Source organism: Stigmatopora nigra, chromosome 1 (assembly GCF_051989575.1).
Source record: "Stigmatopora nigra isolate UIUO_SnigA chromosome 1, RoL_Snig_1.1, whole genome shotgun sequence".
Taxonomy (NCBI): Eukaryota; Metazoa; Chordata; class Actinopteri; order Syngnathiformes; family Syngnathidae; genus Stigmatopora; species Stigmatopora nigra.
The window spans coordinates 6,153,413-6,180,226 of NC_135508.1; the positions used below are offsets into that span (position 1 = coordinate 6,153,413).

Below are 26,814 nucleotides of genomic sequence, written 5' to 3' on the forward strand. Positions count from 1 at the left end.
TTTGAAGTATTTCAAGCAAATTTAACTCAATTTCTGGTTAGAACTAAGAGGAAGGAGAAAGAATAATTGGGGAGTCAGGGGAGCAGCCTCAGATCTTTTGGAGGGAGTTAGTATGAGGAAGAATGTCTTTTTTTTTGCATTGTGTATTGAAAAGGAATGTGTGTGTGTATGTGTGTGTTTGTGTATGTGTTTGCTGGTGCAACTTCCATCTCACTCAGTCAATAGTTTGATCTCGCTGGCGAGCAACGTGTTGAAATTGTAAGCTGGGTCAGGAATACCCGGACCTGAGGCTTGGCAGGGAGGTGACTGGGAGGGTTCGGCAAGCTCGGGGTCACTCTCGCTCGAAGTGGAACCCACGCTCATGTTGCAAACCGCCTCGGGCAAGGAACTTCCCACGGTGGGAACCGGACACACTTCAGGCTCGCTGCTGGTCTCGCTGGTGCTTGACACTACTGATAGCAATGACATCTTTCGGGTGAGGCGGTTGGGGAGCATGGAAAGGGCATAGTCAGCAACAATGCCTGCCACGTCCATGCCACAAGCCTGATCGAAGGCGATGAAGCCCACATTGGCGTTGGCCTCACACACCACGAAGGAGCCGTCGTTGAGCTGCAGGAGGTCGATGCCGCATACATCCATACCAAGGATGTTTGATACCTCTGTGGCCAACTGTTTGCCTTGCTCATTCAAAGGGCACATCATCCCCACGCCACCTTAATGACAGCAAACACATCAAGTCAATTTGGCAGTTGTGTATTCTTGTCTTTTGGCACATTGGCTCATTTGAGTCAAATTTGGTGGATTACTATGATATGAAAATCTGAGGCAGATTTAGGTAAATTATAATTACCGACATTGTTTCTTTTTCCAAATGTAAGTAATGAGAGAAGAATTTTGAAAAGATTTTTTGATTTACTTTTTTTAAAAGCCAGATGTGTACAGTTCACCCAAATACTATATGACAGTCCATTACTGTTCTAACTGGTTTTACAAGAGTCATACCATATGACCAACGTTCCCTCTAATTCAGTGGTCTCAAACCAGTCCTTAAAGGGCCGCAGTGGGTGCAGGTTTTCATTCCAACTCAACAAGGATACCTTTTGCAAGTGCAATCAGTTAATTAGATTCAGGTGCTACTTATTTTAAAGACACCTGATTGGTTAAAATGTCGGCACTGGATCGGTTGGAACAAAAACCAGGACCCACTGCGGCCCTATGTGGAACCGGTTTGAGACCACTGCTCTAATTATGCGTTGCTCTGGGCAGAAAGACAACCTACCTGAGCGCACTGAGTACTAGTGTGAGTGACATCATCATTGCTCGTTATGGACACACCAGTGTCACACCTGTCATAAGCAGGTGCATGTCAATGTTCCCTCTAATTTTTCATGTAAAACATGCGGTAAAACACAAAAAACATAAGGGTGGACAGAGCCACTGCCACTGGCTGCCGCGTAAAGGATTTTATTTACTGCGCGCCATATGATTGCTGCTACGCAGAGAAGACGAGAGTAGTGCGCAATTGTGTACGAGCGCAGCTTAGAGGGAACATTCCACATGACTAATTATGCTCATACGAATGACTACAGCCGGCTTACAGCTTTAACAATATGAATACAGGCGAAAACCACGATCAATTTAAATTGATTCATCAGCTACGATTTAATAAAAATAATGTATAGAAGAAGTACAAGTGGTTTCTACTGTTTTTCAAACCTTAATAAAGTGATTGGCTATTTCAAATGTAGAACCTAAGTCAAATACATTTGCAATTAATAACTTAAAGAGAAAGACAACATTTAAGGGCTACTTATTTTTAATTTGTTTTTCATAATCGTGACTCATAAGTCTCATGAGTCATAAAAGTGACTCATATGTTTTGCGACTTTTGAGGAAAAATATCTGCAGTCAATTTAATCTATACATTTTGTAAAATAATCAAATAGTATTTTTAAATAATTTAAATATAGTCTAATTTAAATGCCATGCTTTTAGATATTGTATTATAAATCTTTAACAGGGTATTGTAAAAGTAAGAAGATATTGCTTTAAGGACAAAGATCTGGAAGAAAAAAACATCTAGTCTTGTGAGACGAGCATCCCAGAAACATTTAAAATTATTAAAAATTTGAAATAAATCAGAAAAATAAGCCAAAATCTATTATCACGGCAACTAAACAAGAGAAGAGCAATATGACAAGTTAATTTCCTTCTACCTTATTCAAAGGAATTCAGCCTCTCCTTCTCAACTTCAGTAAACAAGTTTGCGGAATGCTAAAATTCATTTTGATAAGGGGGAATTTATGGCATCTGGATAGTTCATTAGCATAGAATGCATTGCGCACTGGTCAACAAATTGCGATACTTAAAACTCCTACACTTGTGGTAAAATATCACTGCAAACTCCGAGTGCAACACATTGTTTTGGGTTAGAGATTAGAACTCCCATCTTCTCCGTCCTAGTTTCGACTAGTATGGACAGGCCTCTGACTTTGGAAAACCTTCCTAAAAAAACGTTCATGTTGGCCAAACACCTGTTAGCCCTCAGGGGATAGTATTAACATGGCATAAGGGACTTGAAATATTGTGGGAAAATTTCAGGACATTAATTGTATAATGCCTAAATGACAATAGTAACAGCTTGAGTCATATACAGTGTTCCCTCGGTTATCGCAGTTAATGGGGACCGGGACCACCCGCGATAAGTGAATTTCCGCGAAGTAGGGATTCCCCTTTAAAAATTCTTAATTTGAATTTAATTCCCAAAAATATAGATATATTTTTTTATTTTTTTTTAATTTTTTTATTTATTTTTATTTTTATTTTTTTTACCCCCCTGTATACAGTACACAATATAGAATACGGGTAGAGAGAGTGAAATTCATGTTATAACAAAAAAACTGTAAAATATGTTGTTTCAATGTAATATTTGTATTTTTGTTTTCCAAAAAAAATCTGCGAAGCTCTTAGTCCGCGATAGCTAAACCGCGAAGTAGCGAGGGAACACTGTAGCTTATGCAGCAAGAGAATATTTGGGAACTTTTTGGTAAATGCATACCTAGGGAGCAGTTACTTTGCATACGTCCATCAGTGGAACAGCGTAGCATGGAACCGATGACCCTGCCGCCAACTAGCACCACACGTACATCACGCCCATGTGACTCCTTGACATACTCCTGAAACAAGTAGGGCGTGTCATGACGGATCAAGTGGCACAGGTCTGTCAGGTGGTGTTTGTCTCGCGCCAAGAACACAGCCTTTCCTGGAGGGGAAAAATGGAAAAGTGTCATTTTTTTTTTCATTGAGTGCAATGACAACTTTGGTACTGACACAAAAATATTAGAAATATGATAAATTTCAATTGTCTTTGTTATCATCGATATACTTTGAGATAAATCAGTTGATATAAAGTATGTAGTCCATTTCCATTAAAAAAAACAACTAGATTACTTTTCATACAGGTAATACAAATGCTTCTCACAGAGGCAAGAAAATGATATTTAATTAGCACTTCTTTTTGTTGAGCCTCTGTGACCTCTGACCACAAGCAGAGAAATCATGTGATTGTTGTAAGTGTGAGTGTGTGTTTGTACATGGTGTCTAAGTGACAACCCAAATATGATGAGGAGACTGTACGTGGGTAACACAACTTGCAGTGAAAGACTTGACAGTGCATTTTATATGTGATTACAAGGCAAGCAATATCTCACATCTCCCATTCCCAGGCTTTTACACTTCAGATTAATTAATGAGATAAATATGATGAATCAAAATGAGCCTTTAGGAAAGTTATGTTGCACTTGAATGCATGTCAAATTATGACATGATCGAACATTAAATGTGATTGGGTACAGTTGAGTTATGGGACTTAGAGAATAAACATTCTCTCAGTTCATAGGACTGTTAACCTAAGAAACTCTTAGACACCCTAATATGAGCGAGACATATTTTAAGCTTTAGACTTTGCTGGTTTCCTTATTCCATCACTTCATTTCTACTGGATTTTTGCCAAACTTGTCATCATTAGAGCAGTATAATTATAAATGAATGTGAGTCAAACCCAACATTTAGTACTTACAGTTTCCAACAACAAGGTTGTCTTATGTTACGGCTGTTATGAAAACACGATTGAAATAAAGCTGTGCTAATATGTGACTTAATCAATTGACAGACATTTTCCATGGAATTCGCACAAACAATTTCAAATTGAACTTTATCCTCACATTTTAGCTATACACCAGTTGTATAGCAACTGCCAATTTATGTTACATACGATGTCATAGTCAAGTATATCAATAACTATGAATTGTAAAGTGGCTGTTTTGGACAATGTAAAAAACATACCTAAAAAATTCTGCGTTAATTAGTCGATTTAGAGTGGAAACACTCACAGGTGATTCTCTGTATATAATTTTAAGTTCTCTAGAATTTTACGTAATACTTTTTTAAATTAAAGTAGCAAAATGTACACATTTCTATAAGAGTGGCTTGACCAGGTTTCCTCTCTACATTTCAGTAATTACATTAACCATCTAGAGTGCCTACTCGTTCAACACTTTAGTACATTTGATCCAAGGCTGGATTGAGCTGTACTTAGCCTTTATTAAACATACATCTCATCTCATCTCGTCTCATTTTCTGGACTGCTTTATCCTCCCTAGGGTCGCGGGGAGTGCTGGAGCCTATCCCAGCTGACTTCGGGCCAGAGGCAGGGGGACACCCTGAATTGGTGGCCAGCCAATCACAGGGCATAAGAAGACAAACAACTATTCACACTCATACATAGGGGCAATTTCGAGTGTCCAATCAGCCTACCATGCATGTCTTTGGAATTGGAATTTACAAGCAAATTACAACACATAACACACTTGTCTTACCTCTATGTCCACGTGCATTCTTCACCACCACTGGGTAGCCCAGTGGTTCTGCCTCATCAATCATCTTTCGGAAGTTGTCATGCCCCCCTAAAGAAGACCAAAACATGAGCAGGCAAACACCACAAGATAACACAACACAATACACTAAAAAGGAGATTCATTTGACAGCAACATGAACTATCCAAGCAAACAGCTGTGGGGTGGAGGGGGGATTTCAGCCGTTGTGTTAAACAAGCGATTTTAGACAGCAGTGCTGGGCTTCTGTTAGATGTATGAGATTGGAAGTGAACGGTCGCTGGAGCATGCAGAACAAAGTCACCGTTATGCTCTACTTTCAATGCAATGGTTCGTGTTTAAGGCTGAATTGTGTTAAGAAAATAAAATGTATTAAATAAAAATAAATATGATTAAATCTACAGTTGTGTTTAATCCCCCCCAATGCTTTGACAAAGGTCACTGCTCAATTCTTCAGGCAAGGAAACAGAAATGATCCGCGTAGACACATGGAGATTTTCCGAAATCCCAATTCACATGCTTTCCACCAGAGCGAGAAAAAGAGCAATGGGGAATAGGGGGAGGGAACCGATTAGACAAGAAATGTTGGACTAACCATGTCACAGGCTGCAGAGGGGAATGGCTTATTTTATTTTGAAAGCCATGTGGGGACAGAGGGTCAAGCAGCAGGACTGTTACATAAACTCTGTATCCAATCCGCATGGATTGCCAGGACTACGCCAAAGAGAAGCCAGTGGAATGTAGGCTGGACAACACCCTCTTTCGCTCTCTCTTGGTCTCTTTCGACCTGATCATTGTTTTGGTGCCGTAAAATTTTATCTTTTTATCTATTAATTTTGACACAAATGAATTCTGGGCCATGTGCTATTTGCCTTATGAACATATGTGAAGGGATAATATATAACTAGTAAAGAATGACTGCATTCATTAATGTAGGAGTGAGCCTTCCTGGAATGGCTTTTCTTACCCGTGGCAAGCTTCATTCACCCAATTGTTTCCTTTCCCAAAGGCAAATGTTACACTGATTTGGGTTATCAAATCTAAATCTGACCTTAGTACTTTTTTTGTAAGAGTTCTGTAATGTTTTAAACAAAGTGGTTATAAAGCTGGCTCTCAAAAATAGCCCAAAAGCAACAAAATTGTGAATAAATCATACTTGTTAAGCAAAGTTAAGTTTCTCTCTCTCTCTCTCTCTCTCTCTCTCTCTCTCTCTCTCTCTCTCTCTCTCTCTCTCTCTCTCTCTCTCTCTCTCTCTCTCTCTCTCTCTCTATATATATATATATATATATATATATATATATATATATATATATATATATATATATATATATATATATATATATATATATATATATATATATATATATATATATATATATATATATATATATATATATATATATATATATACACACACACACACACACAGATTTACACAGAAGTGTTGAGTAAATGTCCTTTCTATTGTAAAAAAAAAACCTAATATAATATAAAAAATAATATTTCTTTAAAAAAAAAAAAAATCGGGTCACGGCATAGCTCACCATATGAAAATGTGTCAGGAAGAGGCACGCCATGGCCGGCTAGCTCCTGAAAGGTCCAGAACTTGTTGACACAGTTGAGTATAGCCTGAGGACGATTGATCAGACGACAGCCCATCTTCTCCAGGTGGCGCAAAACAGTGATGTCACTGTCTGACTGTACCCAAGGTGTGGGTACCCGAACCACCACCACCTGTGGATAAGATGTCACCGTTTCTTGATCCACTTGAAGGCCTGTAGGGAAAAAATATGTACATTGAATCGTTTTTTATACAAGTCAACATGCATATTTACAAGTAAATATAAACATTTAAGGTCCCCCTACTCTGATTTTTACCCCAAAAACTTTTTTCTGGCAAGTTTTTAAGCAGACATCTCCTTTGAGGCCTCTTGATGTGCCACATTTAAGACAGACAAGAAAGCTGTATAAATGGCCTGTTGAAGTATTGTGGAAGTCAACAGGTCCTGTTGGAAAATGTGACTTCCTCTGGCAGAAGCAGTCTGTGTATAGACTATGTCTGACTGCCATTTGGCAGAATTGAGAAGGAAGGAGCATTTAGTACAAGGCTGGCACTGTTAAGCTGTTTGGAGCCAGCGATTGCTAATGATATGATTTGCTACATCTTCTATTCTGTTGTACTGCCAGATACTCTGATTGCTGGGCACAGGGTAGCAACTTTTGCTATTGGATGAAATCCTAATAGTGTATGCTTCTGTTTTCATTGTTTTATTCAGGCCGGTAATAGAGTTAGCAGATTCAAACAGGAGGTCAAGCTCTACCCTAACAAGGGATCTGGTTTACAGTGACAGTAATAGACTGGACGCAAATGCTCTTTTGTGTAACACATCACACGTCTGACTTTGAAAGATGAGGTGACTGTTTGGGTCAGCTGTCAAAAAACACAGCCCAAATTATGCAGTGTTTTCAATTACCTTTGTTAATTAATTAAGACGAATACAGATGGTACTGATATAGCGACTTTCCCAGACAGTATCAAGTAACAATGAATTTTTCCATGGAAATTTCAGATTCACTAATTTGCTTACTCATCCATACACCAATGGAACAATTTAGTCTTCATTTTTTTGCCCAAGGACACTTTGTGAGAAACATTTGTGATCGTTATTGCTAGAACAAACTGGATAGCCTGAAAAATATGCCTTGAAACAGTATATTTATATATTTTTTGATGCAAACATTTGCTATTAACCGCAGATATACAATTTTCATGTTAATGATATGTGAATTACTTCTCTGATAAAGTTCAATACCTGATGTACTGTGCTTTTTTAATTTATGTTATAATTCCCCCAGAATAATGCCTACCGTATTTTCACGACTATAAGGCGCACCGCATTATAAGGCGCACTGTATTATAAGACGCACTGTATTATAAGGCGCACTGTCTATTTTGGAGAAAATTTAAGACTTTTAAGTGCGCCTTATAGTCGTGAAAATACGGTAATTGCTATTGACTTCCAGGTATGAAGCACTCACTACACAGTCACCTCTAGAGCCAGCCATTGTTGATGTTTTGGATTTTTTTGTACAAAATCTTGCAGGGGGGGGGGGGGGGGGGCTATGTGATGGAAGATTTTGTAAACTAAGATGGTATCTGCATATTTAACGGTATTGTTTCAGTTCAGGCATTTGTGTTTTTTTAATATCCGACAGTGGTGGTTTTTGGTTTTCAGTTTTTTCCATATATAAGGCGCACTGGATTATAAGGCGCATTGTCTATTTTGGAGAAAATTTAAGACTTTTAAGTGCGCCCAATAGTCGTGAAAATACGGTAGTTTGCTTATTTAATAGCATAACATAACTGAAAACGACGTATTCTAATGTTTTTATGCCACTCACGTAGGTTTGAATTACTATTTTTCCCCTGAGGGCAATTAAAGTTTCCCACAATTAAAGCAGCAAGAAAATAGTATAGTACTGGAGCAGGCAGGAAAATATAAAGATATCTTGCGGTCATAACACAGCAGTAGACGACTAATGTTGCATGTGATTGTCTGTGTAGCCATAAAAAAATAGTCTCCACCCTCTCCTTTTTCCTCCTCCTCTGCCTTATTCCAAATCTCGTACACAAGAAAAAAGATCACGGTTGCGCAAACTCTATTCAGTATGCTCACACACTGCTTTGATTGTCGTGGCACACAGAGCAATCCGAGTGGTGCTACAGTGGGAAGTGTCTAAAACTTGGTATCATGGTGTCGGATAGACACAGTTTTGTGTTTACTGTTATTGTCTCTATCTACAAAGGAACTGTGTTAAGACAAGGAGTTTTTTTTTGTTATTGAATATCATTGGAGATGGTATGTGATTACTAGAAAATGTCTGTAAACGTACAATGGGAAAATGGTTTGAGTTACCGCATAAAAACCTAGGTGCAGCTTTAATGATGGCAAGTTATTTAGTATGTCTATTTAGTTCAACAGACTCTACAGAGGTATTGGTTTAATTGCAACATAACAAGCATTCTGTGCATTCCATTGCAGTACAGTAACAATCCACAAACTCTTCTTATATAATATTTCCCTTTCATTTAGCTGGATCGTGGGAGACAAAAGTGGGTATTGTTTTGCCAAGAAAGCCAATACATACCAAATTTGGACAAGTAGCTATTGAATCGTGCCTGCTTACAAAGTGTGAACTTCACGGACGAGGTGTCATAATTGTAATTTAAATGCCGAAACCATAGAGTAACGCTATGATTTAGCTAATGTGTGGATAAGATGACAAATATGGAAAATCCTTGAAATATAAGTAAGTGCATTGGCTTTGGTAAAGTGAAATTAAACACATTAGGAGAAAATTTGACACATGTTCTTGTTTGGAGCTTAATTTTATAATAATAATAATTTTGGTATTTGTTTATGTTATATTGTGGGCTGTGTCTTTTATATAGCTGCAGATGAAGTGAATGCTTACTTGTTAAACAAAAATACAGACTACTTCACAGAGAGTTATACCGTAGAAATGTTTTGGGTAACTTTATTCTTTATTCATCCCGTATTCGGGAAATTACATTGTGATTGGACATTAAGGGTATTTCATCAGGCAGTGGGATCTTTATCAATATTATTTAATGCCCAAGTTGTGCATTAATGTTGATATTCATTCACTTCTGTCATCTAACAATTTCAGGGTGATGAGTGTGTCATTAGTTGAGTGGAACCATTCTTAGAATGCCTTAGAATTTCTAAGGAATCACAAGATGTGAAATGTCTTTTACTCTGTGGAATGCAGGAAGACACTGTCATAAAAAGCTGTGAACATATATTTGTCCATTTTTATGTCGTTTTCAGTCCAATTTAGTGCCAAATAGAGATAGAAAACCATGTGAATGGGAATCGATTCCATACTGCTCGCATCAAAGTCAGATGAAAATAACACTGCCCCATTTTTAAGCATTTAAATCTCAATTAAAGTGACTGCATTTAGTCCAACACACACCGGTCCCAACCATGCGTAATCTACTCACAAGCTGTTAATCTTTGGTCACAAGGCTCCGGAAACATTTCATTGGAAGGCCTAGATAGATTACAGGTACCCATAACTGTCTTGCTCTAGTTGTGTGCCTACGGGTCTAGACTCTAAAGTCTAGACCAGTGTATCCCAACCTTTTTTGAGCCGAGGCACACTTTTTGCATTGAAAAAAATCTCAAGGGACACCACCATCTGAAAATCTTTGTCGCCTATATTTATAATAGTTATTCTCATCGAAGTTTTATCAGCAGAAATCGCATCCAAAATTATTCCAAAATCTAATTTTTCACAATGACCTAATGTCTCGAAAATTTGGCCTGTGGACCCTGAACAACTTCCGGTTTGAGTGATGCAAATAACCAAGTAAAGTTATTGATCGCATCATTTTATGATTTTTCTCTAAATATTACTTAAAACTCCTAATATTCCGCAAAAAAAAATTGTTCTCACACAGACTTTACGTCGGCAAAAGTTGATGCCCTAGAAACCAGACAACTTCCGTTTCGACTTAGAGAAAAATAAGCAACAAAATTACTGTTTCACAACTTGAACCAAATAATAGTATAATCTACAATTTAACGTTCGTCATATTTTGATTTGAACCTTGCAATAGTTCCATTTTAATCTCCTTATATTCATATTAATTTTTCTCTCTCAATATCACATTGTATGACTTCTTGCAATTTACCACGGCACACCTGACCATTGCTCACGGCACACCAGTGTGCCGCGGCACAGTGGTTGGGAAACACTGGTCTAGACAATGCGCCACATAGCTTTAAATACTGGTGGAATTACATTAACTAGTTTGTGACACAATTAACTTGGCCAAAAATATAAATGTTTTACTTGTGCCAGACATTAATGGACGTTCCATATAATGATTAGAAAGAAATCCATCATTAATCACGTATGGTGAAAGTAATAGTTAACATCACTATGATGTATAATATGTATATATATAAAAAATTAACTGATATCACTCATCTCTCAATTCCTATTATCATCCATGTGTCAAAGAAACACTAATTGACTAAGATGATTAAACCTTTTTGAACTAGTTCGAAGCTTAGAAATTTTGTATCAAAGCCACTTAACCACCATATATTATTATAAAATAAATACCCTGCCTATTGCAGATTCTATTCAACATTTTTCCAACGTGTCAAGTAGAGCTTACATCAATAATGTGTTAATTGAGATAGACACATTTCTCATCCTGTCACAATAAATCCACTTTCCACCCTGCCGAAGAATTCCATGCACATCTGTTACTGTCATTATCATATAAAAGAACATAACTTTCAAATACTGTTGAAGGAATGTATGATATGTATCCTACTGAAACTTATCTTTAATTATGGCACCATGTCTTTTCCTAAAATATAAAGAAGTCCTATTATTAGAACAGATAGGTGAAGTGGAAAGCTTTCGCTACACTTAAATTCATTAATTCTTCAAAGCCATCTTCTGTTTAAATCAGGGGTAAGGAACCTATGGCTCGGGAGCCAAATGTGGCTCTTTAGATGGGTGTATATGGTTCTGCGCTAACCTGTGTGGTAAAATATGGGTATCGCTGGTGAGAGACCTAAGTCCCGAACGCGCCAATGGGAGCATCACGCTGGAACTGTGGCGCCGACATGATCTCTAGCGCCTTTTTAATCATACATTTTCTTCATTAGACTCTTCTGCATGCATTCTCTCATTGACACTCATTGATTAGCAACAGTAAAATAATATTATCAAAAGAATTCAGACACTTCTAAGTGGTGAAATGATTAATAAATGCACACATTTTCATGTATTTTTGACTTTTAAATTGTTAGTATGACTCTCAAGGAATAATGTTTGAAAATATGAATTGTTTATGGCTCCCTTTGTCAAAAAAGGTTGCCGACCCCTGGTCTAAATGTTTTGTACTGGACCACCCGATGGTATAGTGGTTCTTTTGCCTGACTTTGGAGTGGGCAGTCTGAGTTTGATTCCCACTCAGTGGCAGTGTGATTATGAGCGTGGGTTTTTGTCTGTCTCTGTGTGTCCTACGACTGGCGACCAGTCTAGGGTTTAGTCTGCCTTCTGCCCGAAGTCAGCTGGGACAGGCTCTAGCACCCCATCTAGGTAACCCTTACGAGAGGAAGTGTGGAAGATGAATAAATAAATGAATGGATGTTTTGTACTTAAAAGTAATCCGAATAAATATCCTCAAGAGTGACAAAGACAGTATTGACGTTTGTTCAAGTTATTTACTGTACTGTATTGTAAGATATACAAATTTTGTAAATGACTCAAATTCTAATTACATGTTATGGCGTCATAGTTTTGGGGCTAGAGTCAGCATCTATCTTTATGGTTAACACTATTAATCTTGGTTATTATGACCACTTTTAGGGAACATAATTATGAATTTAATAACAGCAGTCAGGCGTGACCCCATCCCCCGAAAAACAGCAGGCGTCCATGTAGTTAAAATAAGAATCTAATTTGCATTGATATAAAATATATGGTAACATGGCGGCTATGTCCAGAAAATAACAGATTACACCTTCATCACTTTAAAAGACATTTGATCGGTCCAAAAAATTTATAAATGAACATTTTGCATACAAAAAAATTCAATATTGGGATTTAAATCTTAGAATGAGAGTAAAGGTAAATTGTCCGGGTGTTTGTATGTGATTAGTTTTTGCATTTTGACTGCCTATTCTATTATTATGCATTAGTTTTGTGATATTATGTATTCTGATAATTTAAAAAACAAACAAACAGTACATTCAAGACAATACATTATTCATATACTATGGGAATGTAAATGTTTGTTTCCATGTTCAGTAAATAGCTGGAGACCAGACATTTTACTCATCTTTATGCATCTGAAATTTCTACTATGGAATAGTAGTGAATTATTAGCAGGTTTGAAACCATTAACTCAAAATATGTGCTTGAAAAAAAATCCAAACATTTGACTAAAACCCGTATGAAGATCAAGTAGAAAAAACATTCTGTGCACCTAATCTGAGTGTCAGATTTATTTTTCATGATTATATGAACATAAAAGATTTCAGATGGACCAATAAAAAACTGATCTAATATTTGTCTTAAAGGCACACACTTCCCAATTTGTTCTCTATATGCAGTTTTAGAATAGATATTCTGAAAAATGGATTGGTGGGTGTTTTTTGTCAGTTGTAGTGGTGGTGGTAGTGGTGGTGGTGGTGGGCAATCTTGCCCCCGCCCCTTGTATTTCGCGCTTGCCACAGCAAAATCAGTAACGATTGTTAAAACGATCAATTCCCCCGTAATGTGATTGAGAATATCCTTTGTGGCCAAAGTAAATGCTATGATCTGCAGACACCAGGCAGCCCCTTGCTGACGAGGCGCCTCGAAAAGTAGGTTAGGCGGTCACACATTTGCTTTCATTCCGCCTCCTTTCTACCACGCATACTAAAGCTAGCCATTGAATCAGTCAGTCCCCCCACCCTGATTTCTCAGCATCGACCATAAGTCACAATTCAAAACAAATAGAAGTGTGCATTTGTAGAGTATTTACCCAATTGTCCCTCGCTGATGGTAAGCACAATTTGATCCATGAGGAGTGATCGGAATTCCACATCTTCCTCGGTGCAGCGCTCCTTCAATGCCCGAAGGATTTGAACTTGGGGGTATTCCTGGCTGATACGTCGGTCGGTCACGAACCAAAGACGGGAGCACATTTCGGAAAAAAAAGGCTTGCGGTGGTCCCCCCGCCCCCCTCCCACCTCAAAAATAAAGTGAGTCCAAAAAGAGTTGGAACTGCTGCACGACTGGAGCAGGAGGGGGGTACTCCGGGGGGCTGGGCAGCAGTGAATAATAGCACCGAGATGCTCACACAATGGAGATCTGGCGCGACTACGATCAGGAGCTACCAGCTAGGACGCAGCTTCGTTCTCACCTTTGTTTCCCTTCATTTGCAGCCATTTAGCAACGGCCAGATGGCAAATAGCATCCGCCTTCACTTGTCCTTTCACCCAAGTTAAGGCCTCGTGGCACGGAAAGAGCGAGGTATTGTATCCGGAGCGTAACCCCCTTTTTGGGCGCGGGTCTCCTCAGAGCTCCGTGGCCTGCTATCCACACGATGATGGTGCTGAAAAGCGCACGCCGGTTTATTATGGACAACCCACACGCAAAATGTATACAACTCGGCTCCTCCTCGTGCACAGTCGGGGCTGGTCCCAAAATAAATATGATGGGGAGGTTGTGAACCAATCACAGGACGATGCGTAGGCGGCTGAGGGGAAATGGACCAATGGGGTGGCTTTACGTCCTCAAAGAGGCTGAACCCAATGGAGGGTGCGCGGTGTAAGTCGTCAATCAGTGCGTGAATCCTCTGGCGCGCGCTCCTCCTCCAGAACCGGTTCAGACCAGACATTGCGGTTGGACTTTCCATCTTGGCGAATGGGTCGACGAAACGACTGCCGCTTGAGGCAGGAAATCAAATCGACACCGTGAAACGGAATGCAAATCTCCATGGCGTCGTTTTTTTAACCTTCAAGCGCTCAATAGCATTGCACGCAATTCGTTATTTTGGAGGGGTAGCCCAAAAATTTACGTTTTACGTGTAATTAATATTCGTTAGATGCTTTTCTTTAGTGTGACAGATACATTGCTTTCCTACCACAAATAACTGCTTCGGATGCATTCCTTCACCGTCGCCATCTAACTAAGAATCAAATAAATGCCCAGGCGTTTGTATCTGGTCTAAAAAATGTCTTTGTTCTACTCGTAATTGTTCAGCACATCACAAATGTTAAAGAAAAAGAAAAGAAAAACGCCTATTCATTCGTTTCTAATGGGCGAAGAATAATCAAACGTCACATTTCAAAGAAGCTCTTTTGTGAGCGTCACTAGGAGAATTCTCGTTTCAGACAACAGCGACGTCTGGTGGTCAAATCTCTTCAATTGTTCAGTAATTCATCGCCAACGCCTGGTTTGTGTTTTACCATTAAAATAATAGTACTTAAAATCCATATATTTAATATATATTTACAGGAATCTGAGAGTTGAACCATTAATGTTATCTAGATCTGGGTGAATAATATTTTTACATAACAGTACTTTGGTATTGTTATTGGTCATCCTTAAAAAGTTATTCTGTTGAATCTGTGAAAGGGTTTGATTACGTTTTCATTTGACACTTTAAACTGAGGGAGGTAACAGAATGCAAATTCATTAAGAAGTTTATTTTGGCAACCAAGGCAAGCCAAATCTTGACTCACTACGCACACAAACCTACCCACACGCATTTGCTCAAAGACCCTGGCTTGAATTGACGTCAAAGCTTCTACCCATTGAACTTTAATTTTTAATTCATCAAAACACATCTAATAATATTATTAGTTATATATTTAAGATGCAGCGTGCCACGATATTCCTAAAGATAAGCTTTAATTTTTAATTCATCAAAACACATCTAATAATATTATTAGTTATATATTTAAGATGCAGCGTGCCACGATATTCCTAAGGATAAGCAGATTGGAAGGCGATTTAAGTTTTAAAGCATTGGCAAATATGAATCAGAACTTTATACCAGTGCTCTGCAATAATAAAATAGCAATGGCTTAGTATTCTAGATTTAGCCTTTGCAACTGCATGCATATTCCAGAAGAGGGCAATACGCAGTCGTATTTAAAGCTATTGTTAAACTGATTGAAACCCTGATTGACAACAAAAACGTACTCTGCTAGGTTCTAATCGAACTACTAATTACATTAACAAAACAATAAATGGGACAATCAGAAACCCTGAATAATTTACTGAAATATAACATTTTAATTACTTATATATATATATATATATATATATATATATATATATATATATATATATATATATATATATATATATATATATATATATATATATATATATATATATATATATATATATATATATATATATATATATATATATATATATATATATATATATATATATATATATATATATATATATATATATATATATATATATATATATATATATATATATATATATATATATATATATATATATATATATATATATATATATATATATATATATATATATATATATATATATATATATATATATATATATATATATATATATATATATATATATATATATATATATATATATATATATATATATATATATATATATATATATATATATATATATATATATATATACATATATATATATATATATATATATATATATATATATACATATATACATATATACATATATACATATATACATATATACATATATACATATATACATATATACATATATACATATATACATATATACATATATACATATATACATATAATATATACATATATACATATATACATATATACATATATACATATATACATATATACATATATACATATATACATATATACATATATACATATATACATATATACATATATATATATATATATATATATATAATATATATATATATATATATATATATATATATATATATATATATATATATATATATATATATATATATATATATATATATATATATATATATATATATATATATATATATATATATATATATATATATATATATATATATATATATATATATATATATATATATATATATATATATATATATATATATATATATATATATATATATATATATATATATATATATATATATATATATATATATATATATATATATATATATATATATATATATATATATATATATATATATATATATATATATATATATATATATATATATATATATATATATATATATATATATATATATATATATATATATATATATATATATATATATATATATATATATATATATATATATATATATATATATATATATATATATATATATATATGTATATATATTTATATATATATATATATATATATATATATATATATATATATATATGAGAAAACAAAAAATATATATAAATAATATAATATATATGTATCAGTGGCAGCCTGTGTATGTATGTATGTATGTATATTATTTACATACATACATGCACACACAAAATGCCTTGGTCGTCTAGCACCGTCAATGGCAGTCATTGAATTCACAAGAAAGTGAACCAAAAATGAATAACAACTAACCGAGGAAGACCACCATGGGAGACAAATCGCATCTTTCAGTTATGATTATAATTTCTTCACCAGAGATGTGTGCCTCACCAGATAAATGCTACGGACTAGTTACTTTGACGTGCTGTTATCTTTCCTATGGAGGTGTATAAATCCAAGAAAGCAGTGCTTCGGCTGGCGGCAAGTAGTTCCGGTAAATTCGAGGCGGAGTGAAGTCAGGAGAGCCGGTCTCCTCAGGTCGTACCAGTTGAGGAGACTCGAGTGAGTCGCGGATAGCGGGCCGAGCAGACCGGCATGACAGCCGAATGACGGAAACACCAGCGGCCACTGACACGCCTGCTGATCAGCGAGCATGCAGCCCCGGTGGTGACAGCGAGCAGGCGCCAACCGGGGGCTTTTGTCTCCGCGTCGAGGCACGTTGAGCCACACAGCTTCCTAACCGGCGTGCACAAAAAAAATACTATATCACCTGCTTTTTCTGCATTCATCACGGTGAGTAGGCTGGGTTGTCATTTTGACATGTCACGTGACAGAGAAGTCATGACCATTTCAGGAGTTCACTGTCACCAATGTGCCTGTATTGATGATCATCTTTGCCACAATTGGCATGCATGTACTATATATTGAAGACACCAGGTCATTCTTTTTTGGAAAAATCTAAACTTCTGTTGGCTTGCAGTAGTAACCTTGCGGCATTCTAATGGTTGACACCCTTGCAGGTCTGCTTATTAAAACAATTGTCCAGGTGGCGAATTGAAGTGAACAGAAGACAGACAGTCTTACTACGACTGTCTTTTTGCATGTGAGGACAACCTGTATACTGGGACATGATGTCTGGTGATGGGAGACAACTGGTTCTTTACTTCATGTAGACTTGACCTTTGCAAATGTATCTAAGGCAAAGTTACAACTGAGTGGTGAAGAGGCCCTGTCTGAAATATTTAGTAGAATTCTCTAATGTGCTTATGAGTTAATTTGAATATAGAAGTGTGAATTACATTTTCATCTTTCCACTGTTGATGGAAATTATGTAAAACTTTAGTTTTCAAGGCAGGGCAGCAGGTGGTTTCTATTGATTTGCCAATTGTGACTGTTTCAAGTATGTCAGCATGAAAAGTGGTCAAGAATGCATCTGCTGAGTTCAAAATGTTGTTTGTTTTTCATATTTTGGCAAGTGTAGCATTCATAATGCCTTGATAGTTACGTCAATTTTGTTGAGGAATTTGACTTATACAGATTTTGAGCTCGGGAAGCAACCATGGCTACAATACTTTCAATAGTAATTATTTTTTACTTAGACAATGACTGCCGCGACCTATATATTAATCCAAACAAAACACGTGTCATAATGACCCTTGTATACTCGTGGTAACTGGACACTGGATTCAGTGGTGACTTGTGTTACAGCATCACCCCAGTCCTCTTGCAATACTAGGTGGAGGTTAGGTTAGGACAGACAAGGGCAAAATATCGTCCTGCGGGCCACACACGGCTTTTTAATCCGGCCCGCCGACATTCTCCAAATATGTTTTTTTTTTCAAGATGGTGCATACTTTAGTCTTTTTTTTCTGTTCATGTTTCATACGTAATGTTAACGGATGCACTTTTTTATATGTATCGTATATTGTGCTGACCCGGCCCATCTGTCAAATTTTTAAAGGCAATGTGGCCGACCGGGCCGAAAAGTTTGCCCACCCCTGGGTTAGGACATTTTCACAATTACTTAATACTCAATCCCAGGTGTAGAGTTTTCATGTTCTCCCCGGTTTCCACCCACATCCAAAAAAAACCATACAGGGTAAGCTGGTTGAACACTAGGTTGCCCCTAGGTATGTGTGTGACCGTGAATGGTTGTCTGTCTCCTTGTGCCCTGCGATTGGTTGGCTATCAATTCAGGATGTCCCTCTGCCATGTGCCCGAAGTCAGCTGGGATAAGCCCCAGCACTCCCTTGTGAGGATACGAGGTTCAGAAAATGAATGAATGGATGAATAAACCATTAGTGGGCAAACTTGTAGGTCGTACTACGACCATCGCATTGACTGTGACCTAGTGATGACCTGATTATGGGTAAATGTGCATTAAAGTACAATGAACTACCTTACAAAGAAGTACTTGTGTCCTCCAAAATACCAATAAGTAATGAGTGTGTGTCCTTATTGCTGAATGTGCTAATGACCTTTAAATACTAGTTGATCTAATGAGGATGTTTGTACTACAACTGAATGGGTGATTTCATCATAGTGTGATAATGTAGTGTAGTCCATTATCATTAATTTGATTGGCTAGCAAGTAGTTCAAGGTGCACCCAAATCCTTACTCGTAGTCACCTGGGATAGGATTCAGCAAGCCTGTGACTACAGTGAGGATAAGTAGTAAAATATTGGATAGATACACTCATGCAATAGTGTGGCAATCATTTTGGGGTGTTACTAAAATAGCTTGACAATTGAACATGCCAAATATTTAATCTAAAGTTGTCATTATTGGTGAAACCAAACTAATTAGAAGCCCAGATCAAAATATTGCATTGCGCAAGTTCCCTTTCCTGTTTAGCTGCAAGATAAGTGCTTCTCAGTAGAGAATTAAGCTGCATTGCATTTCAATTAGAGAGTAGAAAATTCAATTTCTGGAAAAATTGCATGGGAGCTTTGCTATACTGTTTAGTGCACTTGTATTGGTGTATACATAAATTGTAGAACAGGTACAAGCAAGAACGCATTGCAGTACAAGTAGATGCAAGTACAAACATTTTCAAGTACAACTACATGTGTTTGTAATACAAGTACATCCAGTAGAAGTCTACGTATGCTTCTATTACAAGTACTTGTACTTGTTATGCAAGTAAAATGTATTGTGGACTCAAGAACTTGTTTTTGTGTGTAACTGTACTACAAGTAAACTACTTAGGGGCAATTTAGAGTGTCCAAACAGCCTACAATGCATGTTTTTGGAATGTGGGAGGAAACTCGAGTACCCGGAGAAAACCCACGCAGGTCCGCAGGAGAACATGCAAACTCCATACAGGTGGATCGATCGAGATTTGAACCCAGGACCCCAAAGCTGTGAGGCCGACGCGCTAATCACTCACTTCACCGGGCTGCTACAGGTTAAAGACTCTTCTTTCAAAATTGTTATAGTACATTTTTGTCTCAATACAAGACTGCATGATGTGATGCATTTATTTTTTACCATTCTCTGTTCATTGGCTAACACAATTTAAGAAAATAAGTTCAAATTAGTCAAAGGGAAATAAAACTTCAATCTTTGCTACTATTTAATGTATTTTTTTAATTCCTAGAAACAGCTGGCAGTACGGAAATGTTTTGAAAACATCTGCAATTGAATAAATCAACAGGAAATTTTATATATTTGGAGAGGGGCGTGTCTTAATAACCTTTTTTATTGTTTTTTTCTCTCACTATTAGTCACAGTCAATCCTCACCAATAACCTAGAGCTACATTATTCCACAAAAATGACAAAATATGGTCATAAATGCATCCACTCCGTCCAAAATCACCGTAAACACGCATTTACATGCAGCATAAAATAGTATTGCACTTAATTGTGTTGCAATATTGACATTAAGCTAATTTGTCACACATTTCTGTCTGTCAGAAAGAAAACCGAGAAGATAAGACGTGTGTTTGTACACATTTTCCTATTTTTGTGTAGCTATGTTTTAAGAGCGCACCACACTACTAGTTTGGGTGCGTCTCTAATTCCTATCAAGATGAGAGCTGTCTGAACAGATCTCCCTCATCATTATTTGCTCAGAGATTTACTTGCGCTCGTAAATGGTGTTGATTGAGGGTAATTTGGCTTTTTAATTGCCGAACAGCTGCCACACTCTCTGCTGATTGCCATTGTAGACTTTCTCAGTAGATCATTCTTCGACCTCCCTAAATGCTTCATTAAAACATTATGCAGAATTGCATGAAACGTGAAGAGAAGGAACCCTTATAGTGTTTTACTGATTTATGTTTTATCATCGGAAAGGTCGTTGTAATTATTATCAATGTCAGTAAATGCACCGTGGTAATGACTTTTGGAAAGTTGAATTAAGGGCTATTTGCGGATACACTACTACATACAGCTCGTATTCTTTTATGAAGATCAACCTGGGAAGAAGTTCTCAATCTGTCATGCCTGTCAAGGTATTTTTTTTTTGTATCTTCACTTATTCAATGTGACTTACTAGTTCATCTTGGGTGACTTTTCTTTTAAGGAAATGAAGACATACGTGGGTTAAGAGAAGACAGTATGTGTAAATGTGTTTTGTAGAGTGACTATTTCGAGGCAAACCTATTTGATCTATTTATTTCAAACTCTTGTCTTTGTTTTTGATTGCACTTTGGTAGATGTTTGCTTACGTATGCATGCGATTTAAAAAAAAAAGGCTTTCTTTAGATGTGGATTAATGTAGTTTTTTTTTTAAATACAGTAGTACGGGCCATGTTTTTGCGTTTCTCTCTCGTATAATGAAGCTTTTGCTTGGTATGGTATCATCTTCTAATTAAAAGCCCAAAATAGATTTGTTTGATGTGGGTAGCTGCCTTAACCACAGCACTGACCTATATATATCGTACCACATATATACTGTCCGCTGAATGTCCTCATCATATTGCTACCATATTCCGGAATGTGTGTATCACATATTCATAATCTCTCTAGAGCAGGGATGGGCAAACTTTTCGGCCCGGGGGCCACATTGACTTTAAAGATTTGACAGATGGGCCGGGTTAGCACAAGATACGATACATATAAAAAAGTGCATCCGTTAACAGTACATATGAAACTTAAACAGAAAAAAGGACTAAAGTATTAACAAACTCATCACTCATCATTAAAGTAAAAAGTATAAAGTACAAAGTAAAGTAAAAAGAAATGTATTAAGAAATATTGAAATGTAATTTAAAAAACATAGAGGGGCTCTAAAACACAAAAAGCAAATAAGAGTGGACAGAGCTACTGCCACTGGCTTCCGCGTGGCGGCGCCATCTTGGGAAAAAAAACAGTTTGGACAACGTCGGCGGGCCGGATTAAAAAGCCTAACGGGCCGTAGTTTGCCAATGTCTGCTCTAGAGTATCGCTTGAATGTTCTTTTAGCAAACGCCGATAATCTCAAAAGAATTGATACTTGCAGTTTTTAATATTATCTTCGAACAAAACACAACAGTGAGACCAGCTGTGGTGGAAAATGAAATTTCCCGATTACGGGATGAATCAAGTTATCCAATCCAATCCAAAAGTACATGGTACAAAACAATTTGCAGCTTCACAACAAATATAAATGTTATTTAAATTTTTAGTTTTAAATACTTTATGCAATGATGCTCAATAGTTGCTGAGTGGCCGCAAACATAGTATCCGGCGTCTTTTTGACTTTTACTAGCTGTCATTTTCATTGGTAGATCAATAAAAAATACTTTAAAAGAAACGTAATACGTATTAAAAGTACTCACTCGTCTCCTGGGTTGCATGATCACTTTTAAAAGGCCCATTTAGAATGAACTCTGCTGCAAAACAAGGCAAATAGTGCAAAGATTTAATCATTAGTCTGATGTAAAGCCTTTTAGAGTATCTTAAAGACACTCGGAGCGTCTCACTCTGCTGAATATGTTTTATTAAGTTGAGATTGTTTGAGATTTTGCATATAAAACAACATAATTAGAAACAACCCCAAGAATGTTTCTATACTTTAGAAATGTTAATGTCTCTCCATTATAAAGCGCAACAAAAGCCTTGGAGCCAGAGGCCTCTAGGTTTTGAATGCTTGTTTTCATTATTTATGCTATTCACAAGCCAAACTTTTTAGGTTGTTGCTGATGAGCGCTTTAATCTATTTTTGCTGTAAATTAATGAATTTTTAAAGAGGACTAGTCCTTGTTGAATTGGGCTGGATGTGGGGATGTAGTTAGAGCCATGGTGATGCAGTGCAATAGCCCCCTTTACTGCGTTGCACCATTTCACAAACATCTCTCTCTCTCTCTCTCTTGGGACTTTCTGTTGGGGGAATTTACTGAAATGCTGCATTCCTATGTTTTATTTATAACAAAATATGCCTTTTTAACTGGTTCATTTTTGTCAATATCTTGAATCACAATAGAAAACCCCAACACAAAGTTTTCTGGGATACATTTTCTGGGTTGATAGCTCTTTTATGCCTTGGCAGATGTTTTTTCCAGTGTTAAGCTCTTGGTGGGCTTTTAGTAAGTTAGTCAATGTTATTTCAGTTCATGAGAGGTTTGCTTTCCTGCTCCTTCACTTGTCTTCTAACAACAATCTTGTAAAAATGACCAAGATTGTTTGATACCCACTACTTGTTTGACTTATCTAGTAAGATATATGATTAGATGTTACAGTAACAATTCATTTAATCATGGTGGAGGTTGACTTCTCACTCCAAATCAGTATGTAAGTATGAATGGTTGTTAGTTTTGTTGCAACCTGCAACTGGCTGCCAATTCAAATAAAGACATTTAATTCAATCCAACCACTTCAGACTGTACCAATCCTCTTTGCTAATACTTAGCTTGGATAGACTTCAGCACACATACAAACCATAAGAGGTTATCAATCCAATTTTAGTGCAATGAATTGAGTCACTGTTGACTACATTTACATGGACAAAATATATTTAATTTGAGCAGCGTTTAGATTAACATTATGAACAAACTCAACCGCCGCAGAAAGAAATTCATAAATAGTAGAAGAAGAATAAGTCATAGCGATGTCTTTGTCAACAAAACACCGCTCCTTCCATTCCTACCGTTTTCTATTTTTCCCCGATTTCTACTGTCAGGTTTTTCAACATTTGTAAAATATTTTAAGTTCTGGGATTACCAGAAAAAACAGACAACGATGTCACATTAGTTCCGAAAGTCTTGAGTGAGGGTATTAACGAGTGCTGATTCGATTATAAATTGACTTAAGCCACCCCTCTTATTCGGAATAGAATCTTGCTCGGTGCTTGGACGTTTGGTCGCCGGTGTTTTGGTTGCTGGTCAAATGGTGACAGGGAGTTTACTGTTGAAACCAGCTCTCAAAATTATATTCATGCGAGAGTTTAATGTCTAAGAGTGAGAATTCAATATCTAAGTACTGTTTAATATCTAAGAACATTTGACCGGCGACCAAAAGACCGGCGACCAAACGTCCGGTCACGTCTTGCTCAGGCTGGAATTTTCGGAATGGGACGTAAATGAACATTTTGATTCAGATCCACCGTTTAATCCAAATAAATATCCATTTCAATAGAACCAGTGACTGATGCCATATTCCTCAATCAAGTTCAAAAGCAGACAGGCTGTGTGCTATTGAGCACTCTCATTTGAGTTGCAATTGGCTTACCTCAGCTGACAGATTGCAGTCTTTCCAAATAGCCATTGAAAGCACGTATCAAATGTTTAAATGTGGGTAAATGTTCTGCTCCTTTCTCTTCTTTCTTTTCTTGTTGGAGTTTTGATGTGGTGTATAACTGAAACATTACATCAATGGTCTTCTTTGAACGAAACGGCTGATAATTACTCTACCCTGCTTCACTTTACAAAATGAGTGAGCCACCATAAGGGCAGCTTGATTTGCTTTCATACATTTTTTGGACCGCTCCTTTTTAAACACTAGCCCATCTCTTCCCAAAGTGCTCCCTTCCCAGAAATCCCCTTTTGCCAGACACGCTGCGGGTGGGTATTTTGTCATTTTTCTTCATTTTCCTCTGAAAATATTTTGATGCATACTTTACCCCTCACCCCACTCCCCCCTCTCGCCCCCTGTCACTCTATTCAAAGTTCTCTATATTAAAATGCAGAACTGTAAAACCTCTCAGTCTAAAAGCCTAAGAGCAGCGGGAGACTGTTAGCTGTTAGTGATGCATGCGGCTCAGTGAGTACATCACAACTACAAAGTCTAATGGGGGAATACATTCAATCGCTCACCCACCCTAAACTCTTTTTAAAGAGACAATGTTTAGAGTCGGGAAAGATTCAGTTACCGTATAGTTGGAGAATGCAGTTAAATAGGTAATTATAAAATTGTTACTTTTTCTTCCTGAGAAGTAAAGCTCAAGTCTTTGCTTATCTCCGCTCATTTATGCTTGTAACTATTCCTAATAAAATTAGCGGCTAATGACACATGGCTGCCAAGATTGTACAGCAAACTGATTTAAAATTGTGAAATTCACCGGTGCTCTCTTTTTACACAAAAACACACACGAAAACTAACGAAAAAAAAACAACAATTTAACCGAAGTAAGTCTTGTCCGTCCTAACAGTGCTTTGGCAAATGAATCATATTTTTGTTTTTTAGACATGTTTTCCTTTTTAAAATCCTGAGCAATCATTATTAATTTTCCTTTTTTTTAACCTTTCATTTTGGGAAGTTATTTTAAAACTAAATTAGTGAAAACTAACAAAAATTTCTATTTCACCGAAGTCATGTTTGTCCTTATAGTGTTTTGGCAAATTAATCATTTTTATTTTTAGACATGTTTGCCTTTTTAAAGTCCTGAGCAAGCATAATTAATTTTCCTTTTTTTTTTAACATTTCATTTTGGGAAGTTATTTTAAAACTCTAAATTAGTGAAAACTAACAAATATCAATTTCACCGAAGTAAGTCATGTCTGTCCTCATAGTGCTTTAGCAAATGAATCATATTTTTATTTTTAGACATGTTTGCCTTTTACAGTCCTGAGCAATCATTATTAATTTTCCTATTTTTTTTAACCTTTCAATTTGGGAAGTTATACTCTAAATCTTATCTTTCTAACCTACTTTAGTGTTCTAACCTACCCCATTTGTGCTTAGTAAGAATTTAACGCAATTATTATTATTTTTTTCAATCTGCCAAATACAGTAGCGCCACCCGATGATACAGTTGGTTCTTTTGCTTTACTTTCGTACGGGCAGCATGAGTTCTATTCCCATTCGTTGGTTGTGTAATCGTGATTGCCAATAGTTGTCTGTCTCTATAGGTACTAACTAACGACCAGTCTCGGGTGTAGTCTGCCTTTTACCCTAAATCAGCTGGGATACGCTCTAGAACCCCGCAACCTTGACAAGGATAAGCAGTGTTGATAAATGAATGAAAATAGTACAGTGGCATGAGCATTTATTTCAGGAAAGTTGTATTCAAATGAAGTCGTACTTCCATGATGACTACAAATCAGTGTAGTGTATGAAGATGCCAAGGTAGGTAGGTTTTCATGCACCCAAAAATTGTCAACTGTTTGGATCTTTACACAAAGGAGAGAACAGTGCAGTTTGAGTGGAGGTGCACTGATATTCTTCCCTTTGAGCCTCTGAGTTTTATGGGAGACACGGGATGAATTGTAGAGAAATGGAAATAAACCACATTGAGGTCAGCTCAGACATTGTGAAACCAGTTGACATATTAGTTGACCGGATAATTCATTATGACGGCCTCAATTAGCGGGGCCCCTCATCCAAAAAAACAAATTCTCCCCTTCTTTTGCTCTCCGCTATTACTCATCTACTCGACGACCCCTTAGCCAGAGTGTGTAAACCCTCACCTTGCCGCCATGTAGCCATTCTGTGTACTCAAACCAACTTCCCAATAACAACAACTGCAAAACAGCACGTTTCCAGCTTGTGGCCGACTGCTTTTCAGCTCGAGTCCCATTTTAATGAGGGAAAAATAAATACTTGGACTATTTCTCTTTCCATACTTTAAGGATGAGCTGGAGGCTGTTGTTGTTCAGGTGGCCCCATCG

The 26,814-nt window shown here is 36.7% G+C and overlaps 3 protein-coding genes across 4 annotated transcripts in view; 2 read left to right on the forward strand and 1 right to left on the reverse strand.

Moving 5' to 3' along the window:
* Positions 1–26,814, forward strand: part of zmynd12 (zinc finger, MYND-type containing 12) — a 151,585-nt gene that overhangs the window by 12,858 nt on the left and 111,913 nt on the right. The gene's annotated exons all lie outside the window — the stretch shown is intronic.
* rimkla (ribosomal modification protein rimK-like family member A) lies at positions 2–14,707 on the reverse strand. Its single transcript, XM_077724212.1, has 5 exons — positions 13,474–14,707; positions 6,437–6,667; positions 4,878–4,964; positions 3,059–3,262; positions 2–713 (listed from the first exon to the last, which is right to left on the reverse strand). The coding sequence occupies exons 1-5, from the start codon at positions 13,634–13,636 to the stop codon at positions 211–213; spliced, it is 1,188 nt and encodes a 395-aa protein (XP_077580338.1). The 5' UTR covers positions 13,637–14,707; the 3' UTR covers positions 2–210.
* Positions 17,119–26,814, forward strand: part of LOC144203457 (forkhead box protein J3-like) — a 44,458-nt gene continuing 34,762 nt past the window's right edge. The window contains exon 1 of one of the 2 annotated variants that reach the window (XM_077726917.1): positions 17,119–17,576. The gene's annotated coding sequence lies outside the window, so the exon portion shown is untranslated. Of the gene's footprint in view, positions 17,577–20,914; positions 21,241–26,814 lie in introns of those variants that run through there. The other variant, XM_077726925.1, reaches the window with a different exon arrangement.

Bases quoted from the DNA above. Each gene is read 5' to 3' on its own strand.
- rimkla (XM_077724212.1), bottom strand. From the start codon at position 13,636: ATGTGCTCCCGTCTTTGGTTCGTGACCGACCGACGTATCAGCCAGGAA. The intron at 4,965-6,436 runs GTGAGCTATGCC...GGTCTTCTTTAG, and splicing joins TCCTGACACATTTTCATATG to GGGGGCATGACAACTTCCGA. The intron at 3,263-4,877 runs GTAAGACAAGTG...TTTCCCCTCCAG, and splicing joins GAATGCACGTGGACATAGAG to GAAAGGCTGTGTTCTTGGCG.